At 44.0% G+C, this 22,046-nt stretch overlaps 1 protein-coding gene across 1 annotated transcript in view; it reads left to right on the top strand.

The window, feature by feature from the left end:
- PCSK2 (proprotein convertase subtilisin/kexin type 2) overlaps positions 1–22,035 on the top strand; it is a 186,380-nt gene extending 164,345 nt beyond the window's left edge. The window contains exons 11-12 of the mRNA XM_090051083.1: positions 2,708–2,935; positions 21,177–22,035. Coding sequence (XP_089907209.1) covers positions 2,708–2,935; positions 21,177–21,663 — 715 coding nt within the window. The 3' untranslated portion in view covers positions 21,664–22,035. The remainder of the gene's footprint in view (positions 1–2,707; positions 2,936–21,176) is intronic.
- Positions 22,036–22,046: the final 11 nt, after the last annotated feature.

Raw genomic sequence — 22,046 nt, 5'->3', positions numbered from 1 at the left:
CTTATACAGCATTAAATGTTGGGCAACTATTCTGTCAAGAGTGTGTGAGAGAGTAGCTTTTCCCCTTGTCATGGCAGAAGCATGAAGAATGAATACAATAGACTATGGCATTTGGCGCTGAAATCTATTTCTGCAGTAGAATAATAATTATTAGTATACTGAGCAGGAATGTGAATAAGGGCAAAGTTTATATCTTGGGTTTTATGGTTTTAAGAAAACCATGACAAATACCACCCTTTGGATGAACAATCCAGTTGTTATCAACTTTGTATCAAGCTCTCAAACCATAAAATAATCTAAATATTAAATCTGTCAAGTCATAAAAATAAAAAGTGATTCATGTATTTCCTGAACATGTTGTGCTATCAGTCTGGTCTGAATGCTGAGTGTCCCTAGAAGACACATCTTTCATTTTCATTAGTGCTGTGGGTAAAGACTTAAATGAAACCATTCAACCGTATAATCACTTGTCAAAAATGTGACTGATACACGAAGTGTTTCTTTCCCCGTTTATTAAATAGTGACTTTTCATGAACATGGAGTTAAAATTTTTAAACTTTCACGTGCAAATTTAGGAATCTAAATAAAGCAGGTATCTATTTTAATCCTTTCCCTTTTCATGTCCTTTTTACAAGATATTGAGCAGAATTTGAAGATTTGTTGGAGTCTGACAAACTGCACCAAGAGTGCTCCTTCTGTGGCCTTAAACTGGCAATCTCTGGGCTGTCAACCACTTGCCTTAGTGCCCACACTCTGAAGCTTACTGCTGCTAGACACCTGTCTGTATGTGTACTTGAGCCACAGCACATTGAGCTAGGTTGCAACAGTCCCAGCTGCCCAGGAGGCCCCAGGGAGTCAGCCTGCCAGCCCGGGGCTGCTCTGACCTGGCTCAGTGTGCTGTGGAGGCAGTGACAGGTGCACAAGTGTGCTTCAGTGCGTGGCTACCTGGCAGCCAGCCTCTGCACTGAAACAACGGTGTGCCTCAGCCGGTCAGGTCAGCATCTACGTGTGTGCTGCTGTGTACAAAAAAGCTCTGGTGCAGGATAGTACTTGTATTTACAAGTCCTAACCTACTGTAGAGTTTAGCAGTTTTGTGTGCCCTAATATGCACATGTAGATCCTGAGACATTTACTGTGCAATTCATTAGGAAACTTCACAGTAAATGTCTCATGTGCATGGCCCAGAGAGATCCAGTTTGGTGCTATCCCTGTAAAACATCCACTTCTGCTACTGTCAAAGACAGGATACTGGGCTAGATGAACCAAGGGTCTGATCCAGTATGGAGCATGTTATGGTCTTAACATACCAGTTGGCTTATCAAATATGTGCAATATGACACACTTGCAAAATAATGAGTAGTGAAGGAAGTGTGCACACAAATGTGTGTTACTAAGGCATTTGGTGAATTGTAATGCAGATAATACCATATACAAGGGTGCTTCAGAAACTAACAGCAATTTAAAAATAAAACCGTTTTGTGTGCAATGATCATTTATTACTAGACCACCTCACTTTTCTACATAGTTATACAGGATGGCAATGTTTGACAGTGCTTCCATCAGTGTTCCTTGCTGCTGTGTAGTTTCCCATTTTGTCACAGGCATACAATGTGGACAGCCATGTTGCCGTTGGTTTCTGAAACATCTTTGTAAGATATCACCCTGAGAAAGTGGAAAAAACTGTTTTCCCTACTCAACATAGGATATATGCTTATGTTCAGGATACAAAGCTAAAAATGAACTTCTTTTATGCTTACAGCTAATCCCGCTGTACTGCAGTAAGAGCCCAGCCATCAAATGGCTGAAATATATTTCCCTATTCAGAGTTATTTTCAGAATTCTAAAAAGCCTTGGAGAACAGTATTAATAAGTTTTAATTAAGGGGATTCAAATGCCCTAATTAATTATGAAAATATATTATTTGAAACATGCAAATCCTGTCTTTCTTATTCATCTGGTACAATGTTTCTCATATGGCTGTTTTGTACCTGACCTTCCAGTACAATCTTTCAGTTATAGATCCAGTTATTCACAATCCAGTGGACTTGTTTTGTAACCCAGTGAGCAGCCCTGTCATGACATTTACTCGGTCTGTCAGTTTGGTGAATTAGAATGTCCCTGGAGGACAGAAGGAAATCAAAGGGAAGGTTGAAGGTATTCTTTATAGCCCTTTAAAGCAGGGGTGGGCAAAATGCGGCCCACCAGCCATTCTATTCAGCCCAGGGACCCCTAAAAAATTTAGAAAATTAATACTTATCTGCCCCTGGCTGCCTGTCATGCAGCCCTCAATGACTTGCCAAAACTCAGTAAGTGGCCCTCCACCCGAAATAATTGCCTGCCCCTGCTAATACCAGGGAGAAATAATAATAAACCGATAACTGCTAGCCATTGGACAATCCCAGTTATAGCAATATTATAAAATTTGTAATCTCATTTTGTAAGAACAGAAAAGTACACAAAGTTTGATCTTGTAAATTTAGGGAACGTGTGACATTTCCTTAAGTGAGAGCCTTATCGTGCTCCCATTGACATGAGCAGATGGTTTGGTACTGGGAACAAGAGCTAGCTTATTGTATGGGCATGTCAGTACATATTCTATGGAACATGCAACATCAAACTTTACCAAAAAGACTGTTCAAACCACACTGCCTTTCTTTAAAATCTGTTTTTTTGACAACCAAACCCAGTTTCTCTGCTTCTTCCATAGCCTGGATCTGACATGGAGAGACATGCAGCATCTGACTGTGCTCACCTCCAAAAGGAACCAACTGCATGATGAGGTTCATCAGTGGCGTAGAAATGGTGTTGGTCTGGAGTTCAACCATTTGTTTGGCTATGGAGTCCTTGATGCTGGAGCAATGGTTAAAATGGCAAAAGACTGGAAAACTGTTCCAGAGAGATTCCACTGTGTTGGGGGATCAATACAAGAACCAGAGTAAGTGACGACATCACTCTCTTTTTTAACTTTGAAGTTTGTTTTATTTTACACTCTTAAGTGACCAGAAACACCCAAATATTGTGAAAAGAGTCCTAGAAACTTCCTATACCAGTTCTAAAGAAATGTAGTCTTAAAGCTTACTTTGTACAAAGCAAGCTGATAAAATTTCAGTCTTTTAATTTTTGGAAGAAAATGCTAAAGATTATGTGTTATACCTAATCCATAGAGTCCATCCTTAATGGGAGTAGTATTAATACAAGCCCCCAGGAATCTCTAAATGTACAAGTGTTACATTTAGATTGACCTAACTAGAGTTAGATCAAGCTAAATACCTAATCATGCAGGCGTTTGGAGAACTTAAATCACCCCAAAAATGAGGTGCCCAATCAACATTAATTCACCTCAGGAGGTACATTAAATTAGATTGAGACTGTGTTTCAGCAGGGTCAGGAGGGGCCCACCAGGTGCACCAAATCCCACCAGAACCCCCACACCTGCCAACCCCTCCCGAAGATCCACTAACCCCCTACCCCACAATCCTGCCCACCCTTCCCCCCACCATACCACTGGTATGTCCTTACACTGGTTTCCCCTCATGGCTCCTCAGAGCAGCTTAGGGCTGTACATACCACTCCCAGTTTATTTTTATGTGGCTTAAAGTAAGCTATGCGAATGTAGACTGGGTGCAGTGAATGACTGTAGGCACCCATTATTACTTGTGTGTACCTGAATGTTTTGCTAGAAAGCTATATCTACATGGCCTTATTATTTCTCTCTCCTTTCTCAACATTGGCCGAAAGTAGTCTGACGGTGTGATATTGGAACATTTGGGGAAAGAAATTCAGTAAAAAGAGTTCATAGATATGTCTACGTAGCAAAATAAAAGAGCAATTGTAGCATGTAGGAACATACTTGTGCTGGGTTAATTTAGTGAGTAATGGCTTTACCATGTGCTATAGCCAGAACACAAACTGTGCAGGGATAGTGCAAGCTAAAACCCAACTTGCTTCATTTTCATATCATATTTTCATTTTGCTGTGTTGATTTTTACTGCATGTCTATAAGAATATCACTTGATTATAACTTGCGTCCCAACCTGAGTAGGGCTTATCCCCATCAATGGTCCCATTTATGTTAATAACATTATTTACATGAATAAAAATTGCAGGTATGCATAATGATTTGCAGTACCTGGACCCAGACAATTTATATAAGGCATATGCAGCCATGTGTAATATATTTGTGATACATTTAAGCAGTTTTACCCCTGAAAAATTAAGTCACCTACAGGTATCAAAGATTCAGTATGAACATTACAACATTTAATTGAGTTTGTTTTATGTTCTCCACATCTCTAATTGAAGACTAGGTAGTCAAATTATTTTCTGATTACCTTTATGTGCTAAACAGAATGAGTCAACAAGTGAATGAATTAATACTAATTGACTACAACAGCTAAAGTTCAATTTAATTATTTGAAATACTAACCTAATGATGGTCAATTTATGCCTCTAAGATCTGCAATTTGGCTTTCAGTGCCATTATTTAAAGGTATTATTTTATAGGAAAAGAAAATCAAAGCAATGCACCACAATGCAAAGAGAGGAGGTAGGCCTGTGTTTTGCATTTGAGAACTAAAGCCAGATGGTGACTGGGATATGCATTCAAATTTATATGGCTGCAGTACCATACCAAGGGAAGGGTGAACAGGGCAACTGCCCTGGGTGCCAAAGTGAAGGGGCACCAACAGGCGCTACCCAGCTGGGGCAAAGTGTGGGGAGGAGCTGTGAGTGGCTTGTTTGGAGGTGCGCAGGGATGGGGGAAGGGCAGGTCCTGCTGCTGCGTGCAATCCTAGGCAAGCATGGGGGTGGTGCTCCCTGGATCTGTGCACAGATCAAGTGTGGGCAGCTGCTGCGGGCTTGGCCCTGGGTGCCAAACTTCGTTCTTACAGCATTGTGTGGCTGATATATAGGGACAGAAGTGAGGACATTTTTATTTGTTTCCCATTCATTCCCTGAAACAGTGTACAATAATGGAATTTACTAAAACAAATCTAATCTAATCTAAACCTACTTTTCTGCAATTTCAAACCATTGGTCCATGTCCTATTCTCTGCTACTAGGGAGAAAAGGTGTTTTGGCTCTTCTTTATGGCAGTCCTTCAAGTATTTAAGATTGCTATCATGCCTCCTCCTAAGTACTTTTTCCACAAGCTGAACATGCCTATTTCCTTCAACTTATCCTATGACTTGCCTTCCAAGCCTTTTATCATTTTTTGTTGCCTGCTTCTGGACCATCTCTAACTTTTCCAAATGTGGAGCCTAGAACTGCACACAGTACTCTGTAGGAAGACAAACATAGAGATGCACCAATGTTAACTTCCTTTCACAAGCAAACACCAAGAGCATTGAGGTGATGATCATCCAACATCAACTTTGCCATGTCATCCAAACATCTGACTCCAGACTCTCAAAGCAAGTTTTATTCTTCCAGTTCAGTCAAGGCATACACTCAAGAGTAGGGCAGAGAAAGTGCTTCTCAGATCTCCTCAAAGCCAACTTAAAAAAATGCATCAACACCAACTTGTGGAGGACTATCTCCCAGGACTGCAGTAAATGAAGGAAGAGTCTGTTGCAAGGATGTCAGTCCTTTGAAACCTCACAGTGACAACAGGAGATGGAAAATTGAGAGCAGCAGAAACAGCATGTCAAATCAAGAATCTGGTAGGCTGTAAGATTTCCCCTGCCGAGTCCTTCAGTATTCTGGGATGAAGTTCATCAGACCTTGATGGCTTGAATTCATTCAGACTCATTAAAAGCCCTCTGATTGTCTCTTTTGTTATTCCATCCCTTCCCTATCCAAATAATCTTTATTAGGTGTCTAGTTGAAGCTTAATTTTTTATGAAGACTGGGGCAAAGTACCTGTTGAGTAGATCTATCTTTGCATCTCCTGTTGAAAGTTCTCTGTGGCTGTTTAACAGTGGGCCCACAGCTTCCTTGGTCTTTCTTTTCTTGCCAGCATATTTATAGAAACTCTTCTTGTTGTCTTGAACCTCCCTTGCCTGCTACAGTTTATTGTTTATCTCTACCTTTCTGATTTTGTTCCTGCAGGGTCTTGCTCTTTCCTGGTAAGCTTTCTTGGTGACCTTGCTATAAGCTTTAGTTTGTCATTTGAGGCATCCTAGAAGCTCTTTGTGCAGCCACATTTGTTTCTTGCCATTCTTTCTTTGCTTTCATTGTGTTAGAACAGTTTTTATTGGGTTTCCAATACTATGCCTTTTAGAAAATCCCAGCCCTCTTGGTGCCTTTATCTTTTAGTCTGTCTTCCCTATTATGCCTAGTAACTCCTTGAGTCAGCTGACATGTGCCTTTCTGAACTCTAGAATCCTAGTTTTGTTGATGCTCATTCTTTTCCTGTCTCAGGATCTGGAATTTTGTTATATCATGATCTCTTCCTCTCATCCTTCACATTCTCCATCAATTCTTCTCTACTGGGCAAGACAGGATCCAAGATGGATGATCCTCTAGTTACATCCTCAGCCTTCTGGAACAGAAAGCTGTCCCCACACAGGTTGGCTCAACATTTTATGTTTGGTTGTATTGTCTTCCAGCAGATGTCCAGAAAATTAAAGTCTTCAATTAGTACCATCTCATAGCTCTTGAATAATTTTGTTGCCTCCTTAAAGAGTGCCTCATCTACCTCCTCTTCCTGATTTGATGGCCTATGATAAATCCCTACCATTATATCAGTGTTGCATCTTTCACCTTTTATCTGTGCCCAAATGAATTCTGATCTGCTAAGTACTTCCTCCTCAACCAGGGAAGAAGTGTATGTGTTTTTGACATTCAAGGAGACACCAATATCTTTTCTCTCAAGCCTGTCCTTCTGAAACAAAGTGTAATCCTCAATGCTGAAAGTCCAGCCATAAGAGCTATCTGACTAGGACACTTTGATGTCAATTAGATCATAGTTTTTTTTTCACAGGCTGAAGCTTCCAGCTTTGGACTGGGCCAGTTCAACAAGGACCCCCAGCTGGAGACTGAATTAAAGGAAAAATGTCATTCTGTCACATAAAGAATCTTTTAAGAGAGTTGTTTTGCTCTGGTAGAAATTTGCAGGGAAAAGGAGAAGGACTAAAATGATCCAGATCTTCAGGTATTCGCAACTATAGGAAATGCTTTGTGGGATCTCCATTTGCCACCTAGTACTGAAGAATGGTGGCTGGAAGCCATACTTTTATTCCTTTCCTGGGCTCCATCCAGCATAACTTGGGCAAATTCTAGGATATGGATTTCTAAGGAGGAGATTTAAATGACTGAAATAGCAGTTACATCATTTAAGTGGTAATCAGGCAACTAATTGGTAATTGTGTCCCTTAAATCTGTTTTAGCAGGACTATCAAAGATATTGCCTGCAGGCTACAGAGCCCTATCATCAGGCCCCTGCTGCTGCCCATGGATCTCAGACTGGATGTACTCACTAGTGTGGCATGGGCCAAACAGGCTCCATGCTCTGCCAAGGGAGTTTGAGGCCTGTCTGGTGTATGTTGGGGGATGTGTTTGGGCCTAGTCTGGGATGCACACTGCCAGCTGTGCTCAGGACCTGTCCAGAGCTCATGCAGCCTTTGAGCTTCAAACTGATCTGGGGCACGCACTGCTGCTGCTCTGGGGCCAGTCCAGGGAACATGCTACCTGCAGCAAGCTGCCAAACCAGCCCCATATGCTGGATCCATCATAAGGGGCTGGTCTGTAGGTTTGATGAGTTTGATATTACCATGTTGTAGTTTCAAAAAGCATCTATTTTATATTCAATAGGTGCATCTACACAAGATGCTGTACTGCGCAATAGCATAGTTTACTGTTCAGTAAGTACGCACATCTACATATGCGCATGGTTACTGCACAGTAAATGATGCTACTCATGGGTAAATTTGCTACCTGCAAATTGAGGTACCCATGTAGGAGGTGGCACCAGTTTGATGCTAAGACCAGCAAATCTGCTGCCAATTCCCTGCATGTATAAACACTTGCCCGGGAGCATTTACTCGCAGCTAGTTTACTTACAAGTAAACTGATCTTGGATCAAATTCACGTGTAGGCGAGCCCAATATGCACCTGAAAATATTTGATTGTATTGCATTCTAATATTATACTATCATTGCTACACAGTGAAAATGTCTCTCACGTGGCTAATAACGTTCATGATTTTCAATGCCTTTATATTTTTTATATCATAAGAAAAAGAAAACCAATATCAGGATCCAATCTCTCTCCAGAACTTCTATAGAAATAATAATTGTATTTGACATTTTGCTTGAGCCACTGATAATTGTTTTATTTTTCCAGTTGGACATTACTGTAGCAAGGTGTTCTATATTTAGGTTGGTGAGAGGCTGATATACTGTAGCGTGCCATAGTAACATTGTCAATTAGCAGAAACAGGCTAGGAAAGAATCTACAGCCTGGGGCATGTGGCATGATGAAAAGGCATCAATATTTAAAAGGTAGCGTTTCCAAGTGACTTGAGTAAACATATGTTAGTAGCAGTATACCTTGCACAATGGTTTTTGTTGGTTAGGTGGAAAGAAGAGGCAAACTGGTCTACGATTTTCAATTAACCCAGAGTAAATACAAATGTAATTAAGTCACTCCAATTTGTATCGCCCACAAATAAGGACATCAGCTGCATTGCTGAAGAATGGCTTAGTCACTGGGGGCATTTACACACATGAGGAGCCTGCTCTGATGTGCTGGAAATCCTCACACATCACTCCTCTGGCAGCCTCACATGTCACTTGTGGAACTTATTGCTCTGGAGTTAATTGCTCCTGGGTGCATACTCAAGTGGTGTGCCCAGAAGCGATAAACTCTGGAGTGATAAACTCCGCAGTTTATTCAAGCACTGTAATTGCACATGTAGATGTGCTTAATTTGTATTGTTAATCTGAATTGTTAACTATCTGAAGAAGCATTTTACATTTTTACCAACATAGTAATGTTCCTTTGGAGCACTTTTAACTTCTAGTTGACTTTAAAATACTTTGAGATAGTGACCCCAACATCTGCATCTACATTCTGTGAAGTGCATTTTGTATGGTTAATATGAGATTAAATATAAAATAAACCTTCCAAGCCCTATGCCCTTACTTTTCAAATCTTTTATTAGTATTATGTATATTTACAATGGACTATATTCTACTGCTAGGCACACTCAGACTCAAAGCTTACTCTGCCATGTAGGTGCTTAAGAAATGTTGAGTATGTGGATCTGTGTATATAACTTTCTTCTTAAAAAGTTACAGGAAAACACAAACATATGCATAAGGGGAGAATAGAATCTGGCCTGAAGCTATTTATAATATGCTCTATTAGTATCTGAGGGGTTAAAAGTAGGGCTGTACGAAACAGCACCATTCCACTTCAACTTCAATTTCAAAGTTTTAATGGAATAGTGTTTCGTTTCAAGTTTTGTTTCATTTTGAAAGCATAGTTCTATTTCATTTAATCAAAACTGTTTTGCTGTTTCCATGTTTTACCCATAGGCTATTCTGCAGCCAGTGCTGAGAAGATCAGTGCTGCTGTTGGCCCCAGCCGCAGCACCAGCCTCCTGTGATCTGACAGGCAGATTGGGGGCCTGCACCCCTGGGAGGAGCCCAGCACAGCCCCTGCAGCCCTCCTAGTGGGCCATCACAGCACAGGTTGCATTCAGTAGCTGCATGCAAGCCCCTGATCTGCCTGCTGGATGACAGGAGGCTGGTGCTGGTGGCTGGGGCCAGCAGCAGCGCCAGTCTTCCTGGCATGGGTTGCACTCAGCACTGGTCACAGCTGGCAGCACCAGCCTCCTGTCATCTGGAAGGCAGATCAGGGGCTTGCGTGCAGCTACTGAATGCAACCTGTGCTGTGATGGCCCTTGTACAGAGGCACCAGTGCAGGGAAGCAGCTTCACATGCTTTGCTATAACATGCTTCACTTGGTTTGCTATGTCTGCTAAGGCGGACATAGAGCTAGGACTTGCATCCAAAATCAAAGATAACAAAAAGTCCTTTTTCAAATATATAGGAAGGATGAAGAAAGCACCGGGAAATGTGGGGCCCCTGCAAGATCCTCTGGGCAATCTGGTGGTTGCACCAGAGGAGAAAGCAGACCTCTTTAACCAATTCTTCACCTCTGTTTTCTTGGGCGGGGACTGGGACTTCCCTACTGTAATGCAAGACGGACTCAAGGGGAATGCTTCCAGACCTCAGGTTGGGGAGGACTGGGTTAGAGAGCTTCTGGAGGGGCTGGACATGTTCAAATCAGTGGGTCCAGATGCTCTTTGCCCCAGGGTGTTGAGGGAGCTAGCAGGGGTTATTGCAGGGCCCTTGGCATGGCTTTACGAGCGCTCGTGGTGCTCGCGCCAGGTGCTGGATGGTTGGAAGATAGCCAACGTGGTCCCCATCTTTAAAAAAGGGAGGCGGGAGGACCCGGGCAACTATAGGCCCATCAGTCTTACCTCAATCCTAGGGAAACTCTTTGAGAAGATCATCATGGAACACATTTGTGATGGGCCAGCCTCAGAGATGATGCTTAAGGGCAACCAGCATGGTTTCATTTGGGGCAAGTCATGTCAGACCAACCTGATTGCCTTTTATGATCAGGTCACAAAAGCCTTGGATGCAGGTGTTGCCATGGATGTAGTCTTTCTGGACTTCAGCAAGGCCTTTGACACCGTCTCCCATCCCATCTACATTAAAAAATTGGGCGACTGTGGCATTGATGCCTACGCAGTTAGATGGATTGCAGATTGGCTGAAGGGTCGCACTCAGAGGGTGGTGGTGGATGGGTCATATTCAACCTGGGGAGAAGTGGGCAGCGGAGTCCCCCAGGGCTCAGTCCTTGGGCCTGCGCTGTTCAATCTCTTTATCAGCGATTTGGACGACAGGGTGAAAAGCAACCTGTTTAAATTCACTAATAATATCAAAATTTGGGGTGAGGTGAGCATGTTAGTAGGGAGGGAAAGACTGCAGCAGGACTTGGATAGGTTACAGGGGTGGGCTACCAAAAACAGGATGCGCTTCAATATTTACAAGTGTAGGATGCTGCACTTGGGCAGTAGTAACCAGTGGCACACTTATAAGATGGGAAATGCCCTTCTTGAGAGCATGGAGACAGAAATGGATCTCGGAGTCATTATTGACTCCAAGATGACCATGGCCGACAATGCGAGGTCACAGTTGGAAGGGCTAACCGCACCTTGTCATGCATCCACAGGTGCATCTCTAGCAGGGACAAGGAGGTGATCCTCCCCCTCTATGCAACACTGGTCAGGCCACAGCTGGAGTACTGTGCCTAGTTCTGTGCGCCCCACTTCAGGAGGGATGTGGACAACATTGAGAGGGTCCAGAGGAGGGCCACCCGAATGAGCTGGGGACAAGAGGGCAGACCCTACAATGAGAGACTGCGGGACCTGAACCTGTTCAGCCTTCACAAGAGAAGGCTGAGGGGGGACCTGGTGACCGTCTATAAACTCACTAGGGGGGACCACAAGGGTTTGGGAGAGACCTTGTTTCCCCTAGTGCCCCCTGGCATAACAAGGAATAACGGCCATAACTTGTTAGAGAGTAGGTTTAGATTAGACATCTGTAAGAACTACTTGACAGTCAGGGCGGCTAGGAGCTGAAACCAACTTCCAAAGGAAGTGGTGCTGGCTCCTACCCTGGGGGTCTTTAAGAGGAGGCTTGATTCCTACCTGGCTGGGATCATTTGAGCCCAGTTTTTTCCCCTGCCCAGGCAAAGGGTTGGACTTGAAGATCTACAAGGTCCCTTCAGACCCTGATTCTATGATTCTATGATTCTATATGAGGCAATGTCCCATCAGCTGCAATTAGAGAACTGAGCTCAAGACTGACAGGGTTCAGTGGATCAACCTACAGAGCAATGATCACAAGGTCTGGGCACAGATGAGCAGCTCTGACTGGTGTGAATGCATTGTAAAAGAGCGTGGCCATGGCCATGATGAAACTGGCCACCCCCACCAGCCTCTGCTTCACTGGAAACCAGTTTGGCATGGCTCCCTGAACAGCTTGGGTGGTGGTACATGAGATATGCCAGCTGTTGTGGCAAGCAATTTTATCTCCCTCCAAAACCCGTAGGAAGTTGTTGAAGGCTTTCAGACCATGGGGTTCTCTAACTTTGTGGGTGCATTGGACTGCACATGCATTCAGGTCCTGTCCCCATCCCAGGAGAGACAGTCATTCATCAACAGAAAGGGATTTGCCTCCGTGATCCTCCAAGCTGTAGCTGATCACTGAGGATGCTTCACTAACACTTATATAGGCCAGGCAAGAAGTGCTCATGATTCATGTGTCTTGAAACTCAACTCTGCCTGGCATGATGGAAAAAGAACTATATGTGCCCAGGGTCCCTGATACAGTGATCCACAGTGTTGTTGTGCCTCCGTTTATCATAGCAGATGCGGCTTACCCCCTCCTGCCCTGGCTCATGAAGCCATATGGAGGACAAGTTACTGACCAGCAAAAGTCCACATTCAACTACCACCTCAGCAAATGCTGTATGATCGTTGAATGTGCTTTTGTCCATCTGAAAACAAGGTGGAGGTCATTGAACTACAGGCTCAAAGCAGAGCCAGAAAACATTACCGCTTTCAGTGTGGCATCCTGTGTGCTTCACAATATTTGGCAGACCAGGGGGAGGTTTTCAACAACTTATGACCTGAGGAAGTGCAGGAAGTGAGGGAGGTATTGGCCAAACACAGACGTGGGCAGGCAGGGCACGGTGCCCCTTAGATCAGTGAAAAAATGGTGGTTGAGGAGGTATTGTGCAGCGTCTGGCTGCACACATTCTATCTGCTGCAGGCGGAGAGGATGCTCTGTTGGCCACTGATCAATCAGAGCTGGATGCCTAAACAAATCAGGAGTTAGCAGTTACCATTGAGTGATTCTATAAATAACATTTTAAAATGTGTTGCAACACTTCTGTCTGTCTCATAAGTACTTTGTCTCTAGTGCGGGGGGTGGGGTCAGGCTGTGGTGATGGGTGTGGGGGGGAACCTGGAGGTGGCTGAATTCTAAAGATTTTCCTTTGCTTTGTGGCAGGGGGGAGGGCAGGAGCCAGCCCTCAGGTCTGCAGTGATGGGGCAGGAGGGGGTGGGAAGCCAGACACAACTGAAAAGGTTTGCCTTTGCTTTGTGGTGACAGGGGGTGGGGAGGTGGGGGAAAGGGAGGACCCTCACTTCAGGGTGCTCCTGAGGCTGTCCCCTTTTCTCATGGTCCCGCTCCTTTAGGCTCATGATTGGGTTCACAAAACTCCGCTTGGGGTCGTGGGTGGGGAGGCAAAGGATTTTCTCATGTTTGTTGACTTGAAAAGTCTGGGTGGTTTTGCTATGTGCACAAAACCTAGGGCTGTCCAACTGGTGGGCTATGGGTTTTCTCATGGTTTCAAATGGTTGTTGGAAGGAAAAGTTTGGGTGCTTTTGCTGTGTATGCAAGACCTAGGGTTGTGCAACTGGTGGTTTGTGGGTTGTCCAGCAGAGTTGTCCAACTGCTGGCCTGTGGGGTTAAATTGCAGCCCATAAGCTCCCACCCAGTCAGTGCTCCATATGTGGCAGAGTATATTGGAGGAAGTTGTGGCTGGGAATTTGAGGGTGGGGGCTGGGGCACCTGTGGGCACGGTGCTGTAGAGGAGCATCCATGTGCACAGTACAACAGGCAGGCACCTGCATGACATTCAGCTCAGAGGGGGCAATGGCTGATGACAGTGCAGCCTGTACAACATGGGGCCCGGCTTGTACTGCCATTGGTAGATGTGCCCTCTCAGCTGGTCAGAAGTTGGACAACCCCAACTACAGAAATTAGTGTGCCTTAATGAAGCTAGATCAATGGGCCACTATGCTGAGAAAGAACTTTGCCTCTGATATAAAATACTCAAGTTTTGTTTCCTGATCACCATTGCCACTTGTAGAGGGAATAATGGCTTCTAGATGTACTTACTTTTCTGCTCTTTTAAGATTTGTGCTATTGCATTATTATTGCAAAAGGGTTAGATGGTTGGCTATAAAAGTCTACAAGACGTGAGTAAACACTGTGACCATGCTGTGGTAATAAATATTTTTTAAAAAACCCTGGCTGGAGGAAAATGTATTTCTCTTCAAGAAATGCATTTGGATGCAGTTCTGCATTTCAAGCTGCTTTAATAAACTTCATTGTAAATGACTGAAGTAAAGAAAAGGTCACCTTTTTTCACAATGTTTTAACAAAACCTACTTCTTACCTGGGAAGTGCACAATGGTCCTACCATAGATTGTAAATGAAGTTGTTTTCCAGTGTGGAAGAAATCAAACTTTGCATTGTGGTTGAATCAGAAATGACAGAGCCAACTTTTCTTTAATTAAGGCCATACTGTGATCACAGGGAGTATTCCATACAGCAAGGGGAATCACTCACTTGTCTGTTTCAAAGGATTTCTTGGACTCTCTAAGTTTACAAGCATATTTATACTTAAGACAGAGAAAGAGAAAAAAAATACGACCTTGGACAATAAATCACTGATCTAACACACACACAGACATACAGGCTGTTTACTTAAAGAAGAATGAAACTTTGTGCTTATAGAAATAGTTATCAGTTTCTGGTTTCTCAGAGAGAAAAAATAAACTTAACTTTTGTACACAGGGTAATATATCAAGACAAAAACAAGGCATGCAGGATTCCTTATCTCAGAACATTTAACTGAAATAAGCAGTATCAGCACTTCTGGTCTCTGTCTGTTTTTCTAGTCAAGTAGGCCAGAAGCCCAACTATATTTACTACCGCACCAGGCTGCAACATTCCTAATTCAAATTAATTTTGTTTATTATTAGTAGTGAATAACGATTCTTGTTGTACATGTCCAACAGGGACTTTTATTAGGATTAAAGGCATTGTTGGACATGTACAAAAAGAATTGTTATCTATGACTGATCATATCCCAAGATATATCCCAGGATATATTACAAACCCACTATAATATTAAAACAATTTGCCTCGGTGTATAAAAATGTTCTGGTGATTTTAATCATTCCAAATTGTCTAGAGCTTAGTTTTAATGTCTAGTTCTAAATATTTTAGTGCCTTTAACATCGTGCCAGAAAATGTTGATTCAGCAATAAGGTGGCCAAATGCTAAGCCACAAGTAACAACTTACAAAAGTTTTCTCAACCAAGCATTGATCAAGGCCAACCCTGATTAACTTAAAAGCTGGAAAAAAATCATAACTGAGAACAGTATATATTCAGAGGTTCTCACCTAAACTGCAGGATGTATAGACGCTGAGCAAATTAATTATTTTGACTTTTTTATCTTTATGGTGTAATGCAGTAAATTAACCCAGATGTCCATATAACTATTATGTCATGTAGTTTGGTAATGGCTAAAAATGCAAACTTGTTTAGCAGAGAGAGAGCCATCTTCAAGATTTTATAATTGGGAATACATTTGCTGCCAAGAGCAAAAGTATGATTGGTGACATTTACACAGCTAACCCAGTTTAGAAAGTAAAGTATTTCAAACGCCAGGTAAAGTGCTGCTGTCCTCATGAAGTGCTCCAAGAAAGTGGCATTTCTCCCTAATCTGCACCCTGTTGTGTATTTTGAAAAGCATTTGTAGGGACATTTAAAAATAACACTCATAAAAGCTGCAATCCAGTCCTACTCTGTAAATGTAGCAGTTTATAAAATGTCAACTTTTATGTTTTTATGTAGCATACACTTTCCTTTTGAAAGGAAATTGGTATTTCTTCCTTCCCAAATGGCTAATGACACACTTTTGAAAGCATGATACATCCAATGTTATGTACTTAGGAACAATTGCACAGCCAACACCACAGAACATATAGATGGGTAAGACAGACTGAATGTTTTGGGAAGTTAAAAAATAAACATAGCTTGTTATTTTATTTATTGTTTTCAGTGACTGTGGTAGGTCTTACAACTTTCAACTGCTTCATTCAGAGGGAACATTTTACTCTGTTCACAGCATGTTACTGGGAAGGGCATTTCCCACCCGTGTAGTGAATATTACTTATGAGTCAATTCCTGAGGTAACATTTTTTGGTTGTAGTCATGCCTGTTAGGCATGAATTAGCATGTTCTGGTAGCAATGTGCAATCGTGGCTTCAGAATAAGCTGTGTTAGCGTTATGTCTCTAAGGGAAGTATTGAGGGGAAGTTACCTCTCAATAAGGTAGGATGTGATTTCACCGCCCACTATTTACTCTGTGTTAACTCCCTCCATGGATTTTCTTAGGGCCTCTCCAGATGTGCAGGTAAAGGTGCCTTGGGATCTGATGTACAATCCACACAATCCCACATCAGTTCCCATCACATCTTCTTTGCTGGTATAGGAGGACCCTGGGATCAAGATCCTGGGCCTCTCCTGCACTGGCAAATAGCAAGCTCCCCCAACTGAAAGCCCCGTCAGCTGACTGGGTTCCTAACTGTGAGAGCACATGATGCTGGGAGCCCCATCAGCTGTGGGCTCCTAGTTTTGGTGATGCGTGACCATGGATGAAATCCCTATCAGGTGATCAGAAATAAAACACCTGATGGGGCTTCCAGCCACAGGCGTGTACCTGGTCACATGTTCAATTAATGACCTTATAGGAACCAGCAACGCAGCAACACAGTTACTACATGTTTTTATGGAATAACTCTATGGCTTATTCCTGGTTTTATGAAGCCATTAACTGCTTTAATGTGTGGCCAGATTACAATTTAATACATGACTAACTGGTTAATAATGCTTTAAGTGTAATGTGTGATAGGGGTCTTAGTACACACAGGTGTCAGCTACATGTGTGCTGTACTGGGGAGTTGACTAATCAGATCCACAGTAAAGGATCATCATCTATACAGGCGGTGATATTAGGCTGAAGTAAACTAAATAAGTTTGCCATAGGTTAGTACTGCCCAACACAAATATTGTCCTATGGTGGAGTTATTTACTTCACTGCAATACACATAGAAGGTGACCAGGGCTAGGTGTGTTCAGGACAGATTATTCATTATCCTAACAAGGTGTGTTAATCCTCTAAGAATCTGTTACAATGAAAGGGGTAGTCATCCTAATGTCTCTAGCTCACCTAAAATTACAGCCTGGCTCTAGTTAGCGAATTTAAGTAATTGGTAACAAATGAACAACACAAACACATGAATAAAGGGGTAACAACAAAGTGTATTAAACAACAAACTACAATAACCAATTAATACCAGTTGTAGAGAGCAAGCAGGGGATGGGCATGGGTGGGACAGCCATGGAGGTCTGGGGGTGCAAGGAGTGGATGGGGCTGGGTGAGGCAGTCATCGGGGAGGTCTGGAGGTGCAAGTGAGGAGTGGGGCCAGGCGGGGCAGGAATCCAGGGGGATGGGGAAACAAACAGGATTAGAGCATGTAGGCCCTGTGGGGGGGGGGTGTAGCCCCTGTGTGGGCCATGTGGCCCCTGTTGAAGTGTTGTATCCCTGTGGGGAAGCGGTCTGTGAGCTGTATGGGGGGGGAGGCTGTGCCCTGTGGGCAGCAGGGGACCCACCCCTCCTGAGCAGCCCCTCCATGATCCACCCACACCTACCCACACACCCCACAGCCCCCCACATCCCTCCACAACCACCCAAATCCCCCCTACCCCTCTTCCACCCCTCCTTCTGCAAACTCCATATTTCCCCAGCACACATCTTACATGCCCAGCTGCCAGACAGGATGAGACCTGCTGTCAGGAGCTGTGTCTGCGGGGGCAGCTGATCCCCAACCTGGTTAGTGAAGGGGTCAGAGGGAGCTCCAACTGCTCTATGGTAAGAAAACCAAAGGCAAACAGCAAAACATATAGGTATTTAGAAATCATTTTATTATGAGTGGTCTTTTGTTTTAATTGTGGAGGAACATGGATTTGGGGGTATTTTACAGGGCAACTTTGGGATTTTTTTTATCAGAGATCTTTCAGCTTTCAGATAGGGAACATCCGAATTCCTGCTAGGGAGGCAAGTGGCAGGATCCAGGCAGAGGAGCCTGCTCAGAGCTGGTACCTTGGACCCAGCTGGAGGTGGCTGACCTCCTGGCCAATTGGGGCTAGGAGGACATGCTTTGGTAGTTCAAAGCAGGCCACCACACTGGGAACATCTTCTGGGTGATAGCTGCCCAGATGGCTGGGCAGGAGCACACGTGGCAGTAGTGCCACACAGAGGCCAGCTCTGCAGTCACAGTCCATTGGCAGCTGACTCAGAGGAACAGATGCCTCTATTGGCTGTGCAGTCCCCATCTGGGTCTGGCAAGTGCACAGCAGGTCACAGCCAGGCAGCAGCCCCCACTGTCAGACTGTTGTAGTGGGTAGAGGGTGCAGGGAACCCTCAGGGCTGCTTCAGCAGTCCAGTTGGCACACAGGGTAGTGTCCCCAGGTACCAACTGGGTGGGTCCCAGAAGCTCCTGAGAATGAGAAGCCCTGAGCTACTTGCCTGGACAGCTCTTTGTACTGATGGGGCCAGGACAGGGCAGCTTTTTACACTGCTGGGGCAAGCACAAGTTCTGGCCCCAGGCTTTAGCTCCCCCTGGCTGCAGATCTGGGAGGAGCCAGGCAGGGTTATTTTGCCCTGAGTGGTACAACTTGCACCACACCAAAGTGCATGTCTGGGAACATGCACTGAGGCAGAAAGCCCCGGCTCAAATTTGCACTGCTTCTATTTGAGCTGCTGCAAGCACACATGACTGCATGTGTGGATTCACCCACACAGCTCAACCAGCCGTTGATTTCTTGCCACTCACTCACCATGAGTACAGGATACACACATGCACTGGTCCATGTTGGCTGTTGGCCACCCCTGGGTCCTTCAGGCACAATGATCCAGGCATGCGCCCACCAGTTGCACAACAAGATGTGCAGTATTAGTCTCCCAGGACTCTCACTCACTCTCAGCAAACCTCAGGAAACAAGACCTACATGCAGAGAACACAGATCCCTCAGACCTTCTCCCTTTTATACACATTCCTCACTTGCACCTGGATCCATACATCCAATCAGATGTTTGTGCACATGATACTCATGCTCTTTCACATGGTACTGTCTCATGCACACAGCACTCAGCTGGCACTCAAATAACATACTCACTTTTCACCACTTTCTTGCCGGTGTGGGCTACTCAACTACACATACTCAGGACCAGCTATGTAGGTCAGGTTTGAAAAGTTCAGGCCTTCTAGAAGGTGCACTTCATTGACCATACTCAAACAAAACTATAGCACAAATAATTTACTAACCAGGCCAGGGGACACTACCGTTTTCTACATCTACAGGTCAGACATGGGGATGACACGGTGCGGGGCCTGCCTGTCAGTTATCCCCATACTGTAGCACCCTCGTGCACCACGCAGACCCTCCACAGCACATTGAGCTATGGCAGAGCAGCTCTGGACTGGCAGGCTGACCCCCCAGGCCTCTGCCCAATGTGACTGCTCTGCCCCAGTTCAATGTGCTACAGTCCTGGGTGCATATGTAAATGCTGTGCCCAGGAGCAATAAACTCCAGTTTATTCATCCATGCCAATTGCATGGCTAGATTTACTTGAGGAGAGTGAAATAGATTTGTCCACTTCTAAGATACCCTATAAATTTAACCTGTAGCTTACTGTGCAACAACTTCTTCATTGAGACAAGCTCCCCAAATATGATGTTTCTAAGAGTTTCCAGGCACACAGAGGGAGTGAACTCCTTGCTACTGCTTTCCATTTGCCAGCATCTGAGGTAGTGGTAATATGGCTTAGCCTCCTGCCTGCCAGGGTTTGGAAACATCTGAAGGCCACTAATGGGGGGCAAGTGTTGTGCTTACATAAGGTGTATAATAGTGGGCCCAATGGTGGCCTCCATTGACTTAAGCTGCAACTGTAAAATATTAATTGGGTCATGGGAAGGGGGATTGGTTCCAGAGCCCAATGGTTAAGGCAGACCCTGGAAGGTGGGAAAGTAAGAGTCAAGTTCTTCTTCCTATAAACATTTAAGTATTTTAAGCAAGAAAAAGGAAAGTTCCAACAGAAGAGATTGAGAAATATCCCACCAACAAATACACAGCCCCTGGTTAGGGGACCTTGTTGGGGGACCTAATTTCAATCAGTCAGAGCAAGGACTTGGACCAGTGCTCTGTATATCCTCAGTGAGTGCTCTGACTAATTAGGTATAAAGGGAAACACCTCCTCTTCTTTTGTGGGTATGGGGAGTGTCTGGCTAACTTAGGCAGCCTCCTGCCCCATGCACTGGCTTTTGTGGGCCCATTCTTAAATGCCTTGCTTTCTCCATATAAGGGTGGTTAGACACCTAACTCAGGATTGTGAATTCCACTCAGCAGTGAGACATCTGAAATTTAAGTATCGCAGCACTGTGCCCACATCCCCTTAGTGTACCAGTCCTGTCTTTTCACATTGTCTTAGTTGAAGGAAATTTTCTGGAGGTCACTAGCCAAGGACTGGGTTACAACCAAGGAATGAATGACCTCAGGATTTAACACCCTTTTGTTGTATCCAGACAAGTGTGGGTGTTTCGTTCCCCATGGACAACTAGCATTGGCACACCTTGTGTTTTTGCTAGTTGTCTCCAGAGAATGCACTGGAATACTACATGCCCTCTGGCACATGGCAGGTTACCCTGGGTGGGAAAGGGGAGGCTGGGGCCAACAACTATGCCTGGACCTAACAGCCTTACCTAGGGTCCTGGGGGCCAGGAAGGCTGCAGCCATGTTACTCCTGAAGCTGGGAGCCTGGACAGCAGGTGGAGTGTGATTCTGGCTGGCCAGACTCGTTTTGGACGGTGCATGCTGTCTCCACATGCACCACCCTTCTTTTCTTTCTGCATGGGCTTTTTGACCCTAGGATCTCCTGGAGTCAACTGCCCCCTGCACTGCGAAGTAGCATGGAAACACCTGAATGGGCAGCGTGTGGCACTGTAGATGGGTCTGTGGCGCCACATACCACATAGCTATGCTCATCTACACACAGCCTTTGAGGCTATCATAACTTGGATTTTGCAAGATGTATGTTATGTGGAAAAGCCTCCAGTTCCTAGCTGTTAACGAAGACTTCCTGTCTTGTAGCCTGAAAATTACAATGCAATATATTTTGTGGTCATTCATATGAGCACACACTGATGTTTAGTTGATAAGTTGATGTTTACATTGATAGGTGTATTATTCAGTGTAAATGTTGCTTTACTCTATTCTGTTTTTATTTAACCCTCAGAAAAATATCATCAACTGGCAAATTAGTACTGACCCTTACAACTGAAGCTTGTGAAGGGAAAGAAAACTTTGTCCGCTACCTTGAACACGTACAAGCAGTCATAACTGTGAACTCTACTAGGCGAGGAGACCTCAACATCAACATGACATCGCCTATGGGGACTAAATCCATTTTACTGAGCCGACGTCCAAGGGATGATGACTCCAAGGTGGGGTTTGATAAATGGCCTTTCATGACAACACATACTTGGGGAGAAGACCCCAGGGGCACTTGGGTCCTGGAGATTGGGTTTGTTGGTAGCGTGCCACAGAGGGGAGTACTGAAGGAATGGACATTAATGCTACATGGGACACAAAGCGCACCATATATAGACCAAATAGTAAGAGATTACCAGTCCAAACTGGCCATGTCCAAGAAGGAAGAGCTGGAAGAAGAATTAGATGAAGCAGTAGAGAGAAGTCTGAAGAGTATACTGAGCAAAAACTAGCATTGGTCTGCATGTTTGTCTCTTTCCTTTCCCAGTCCTCTCTTCTCACCTTTCTACTATCCAATCTTCTGTGTTAGGCATATTACAATGGTTGTCTCTGTAGCCAAATTATCATACTTTCTTGATTTTAAAGTCTTATATCTTGTTGATGATTATTTTAATTACAACTGAAGCAATCCTTGTTTTTTACTCTAAATGACAAATCTGTTGTTCCTTACCAACTATTATGTACAGTTTGTGACAATAAATTATCTTTTGTGTCATACAAATAAGTAATAACTTGCAAACAAAACCATAATAGCTTTTCCCTACATATTTTTGTGGTAAACGTTGTTTGTACTTTAAAAAAAAGGTAAAGAATTATAAAATTGGCCCTTGGTGAG

The sequence above is a fragment of the Crocodylus siamensis genome, chromosome 1 (assembly GCF_052110815.1).
Source record: "Crocodylus siamensis isolate JL-2025a chromosome 1, ASM5211081v1, whole genome shotgun sequence".
In the NCBI taxonomy this organism is placed as follows: Eukaryota; Metazoa; Chordata; order Crocodylia; family Crocodylidae; genus Crocodylus; species Crocodylus siamensis.
Note: the sequence above shows the minus strand (reverse complement) of the source record. Positions and strands in the feature narration are given on the sequence as shown.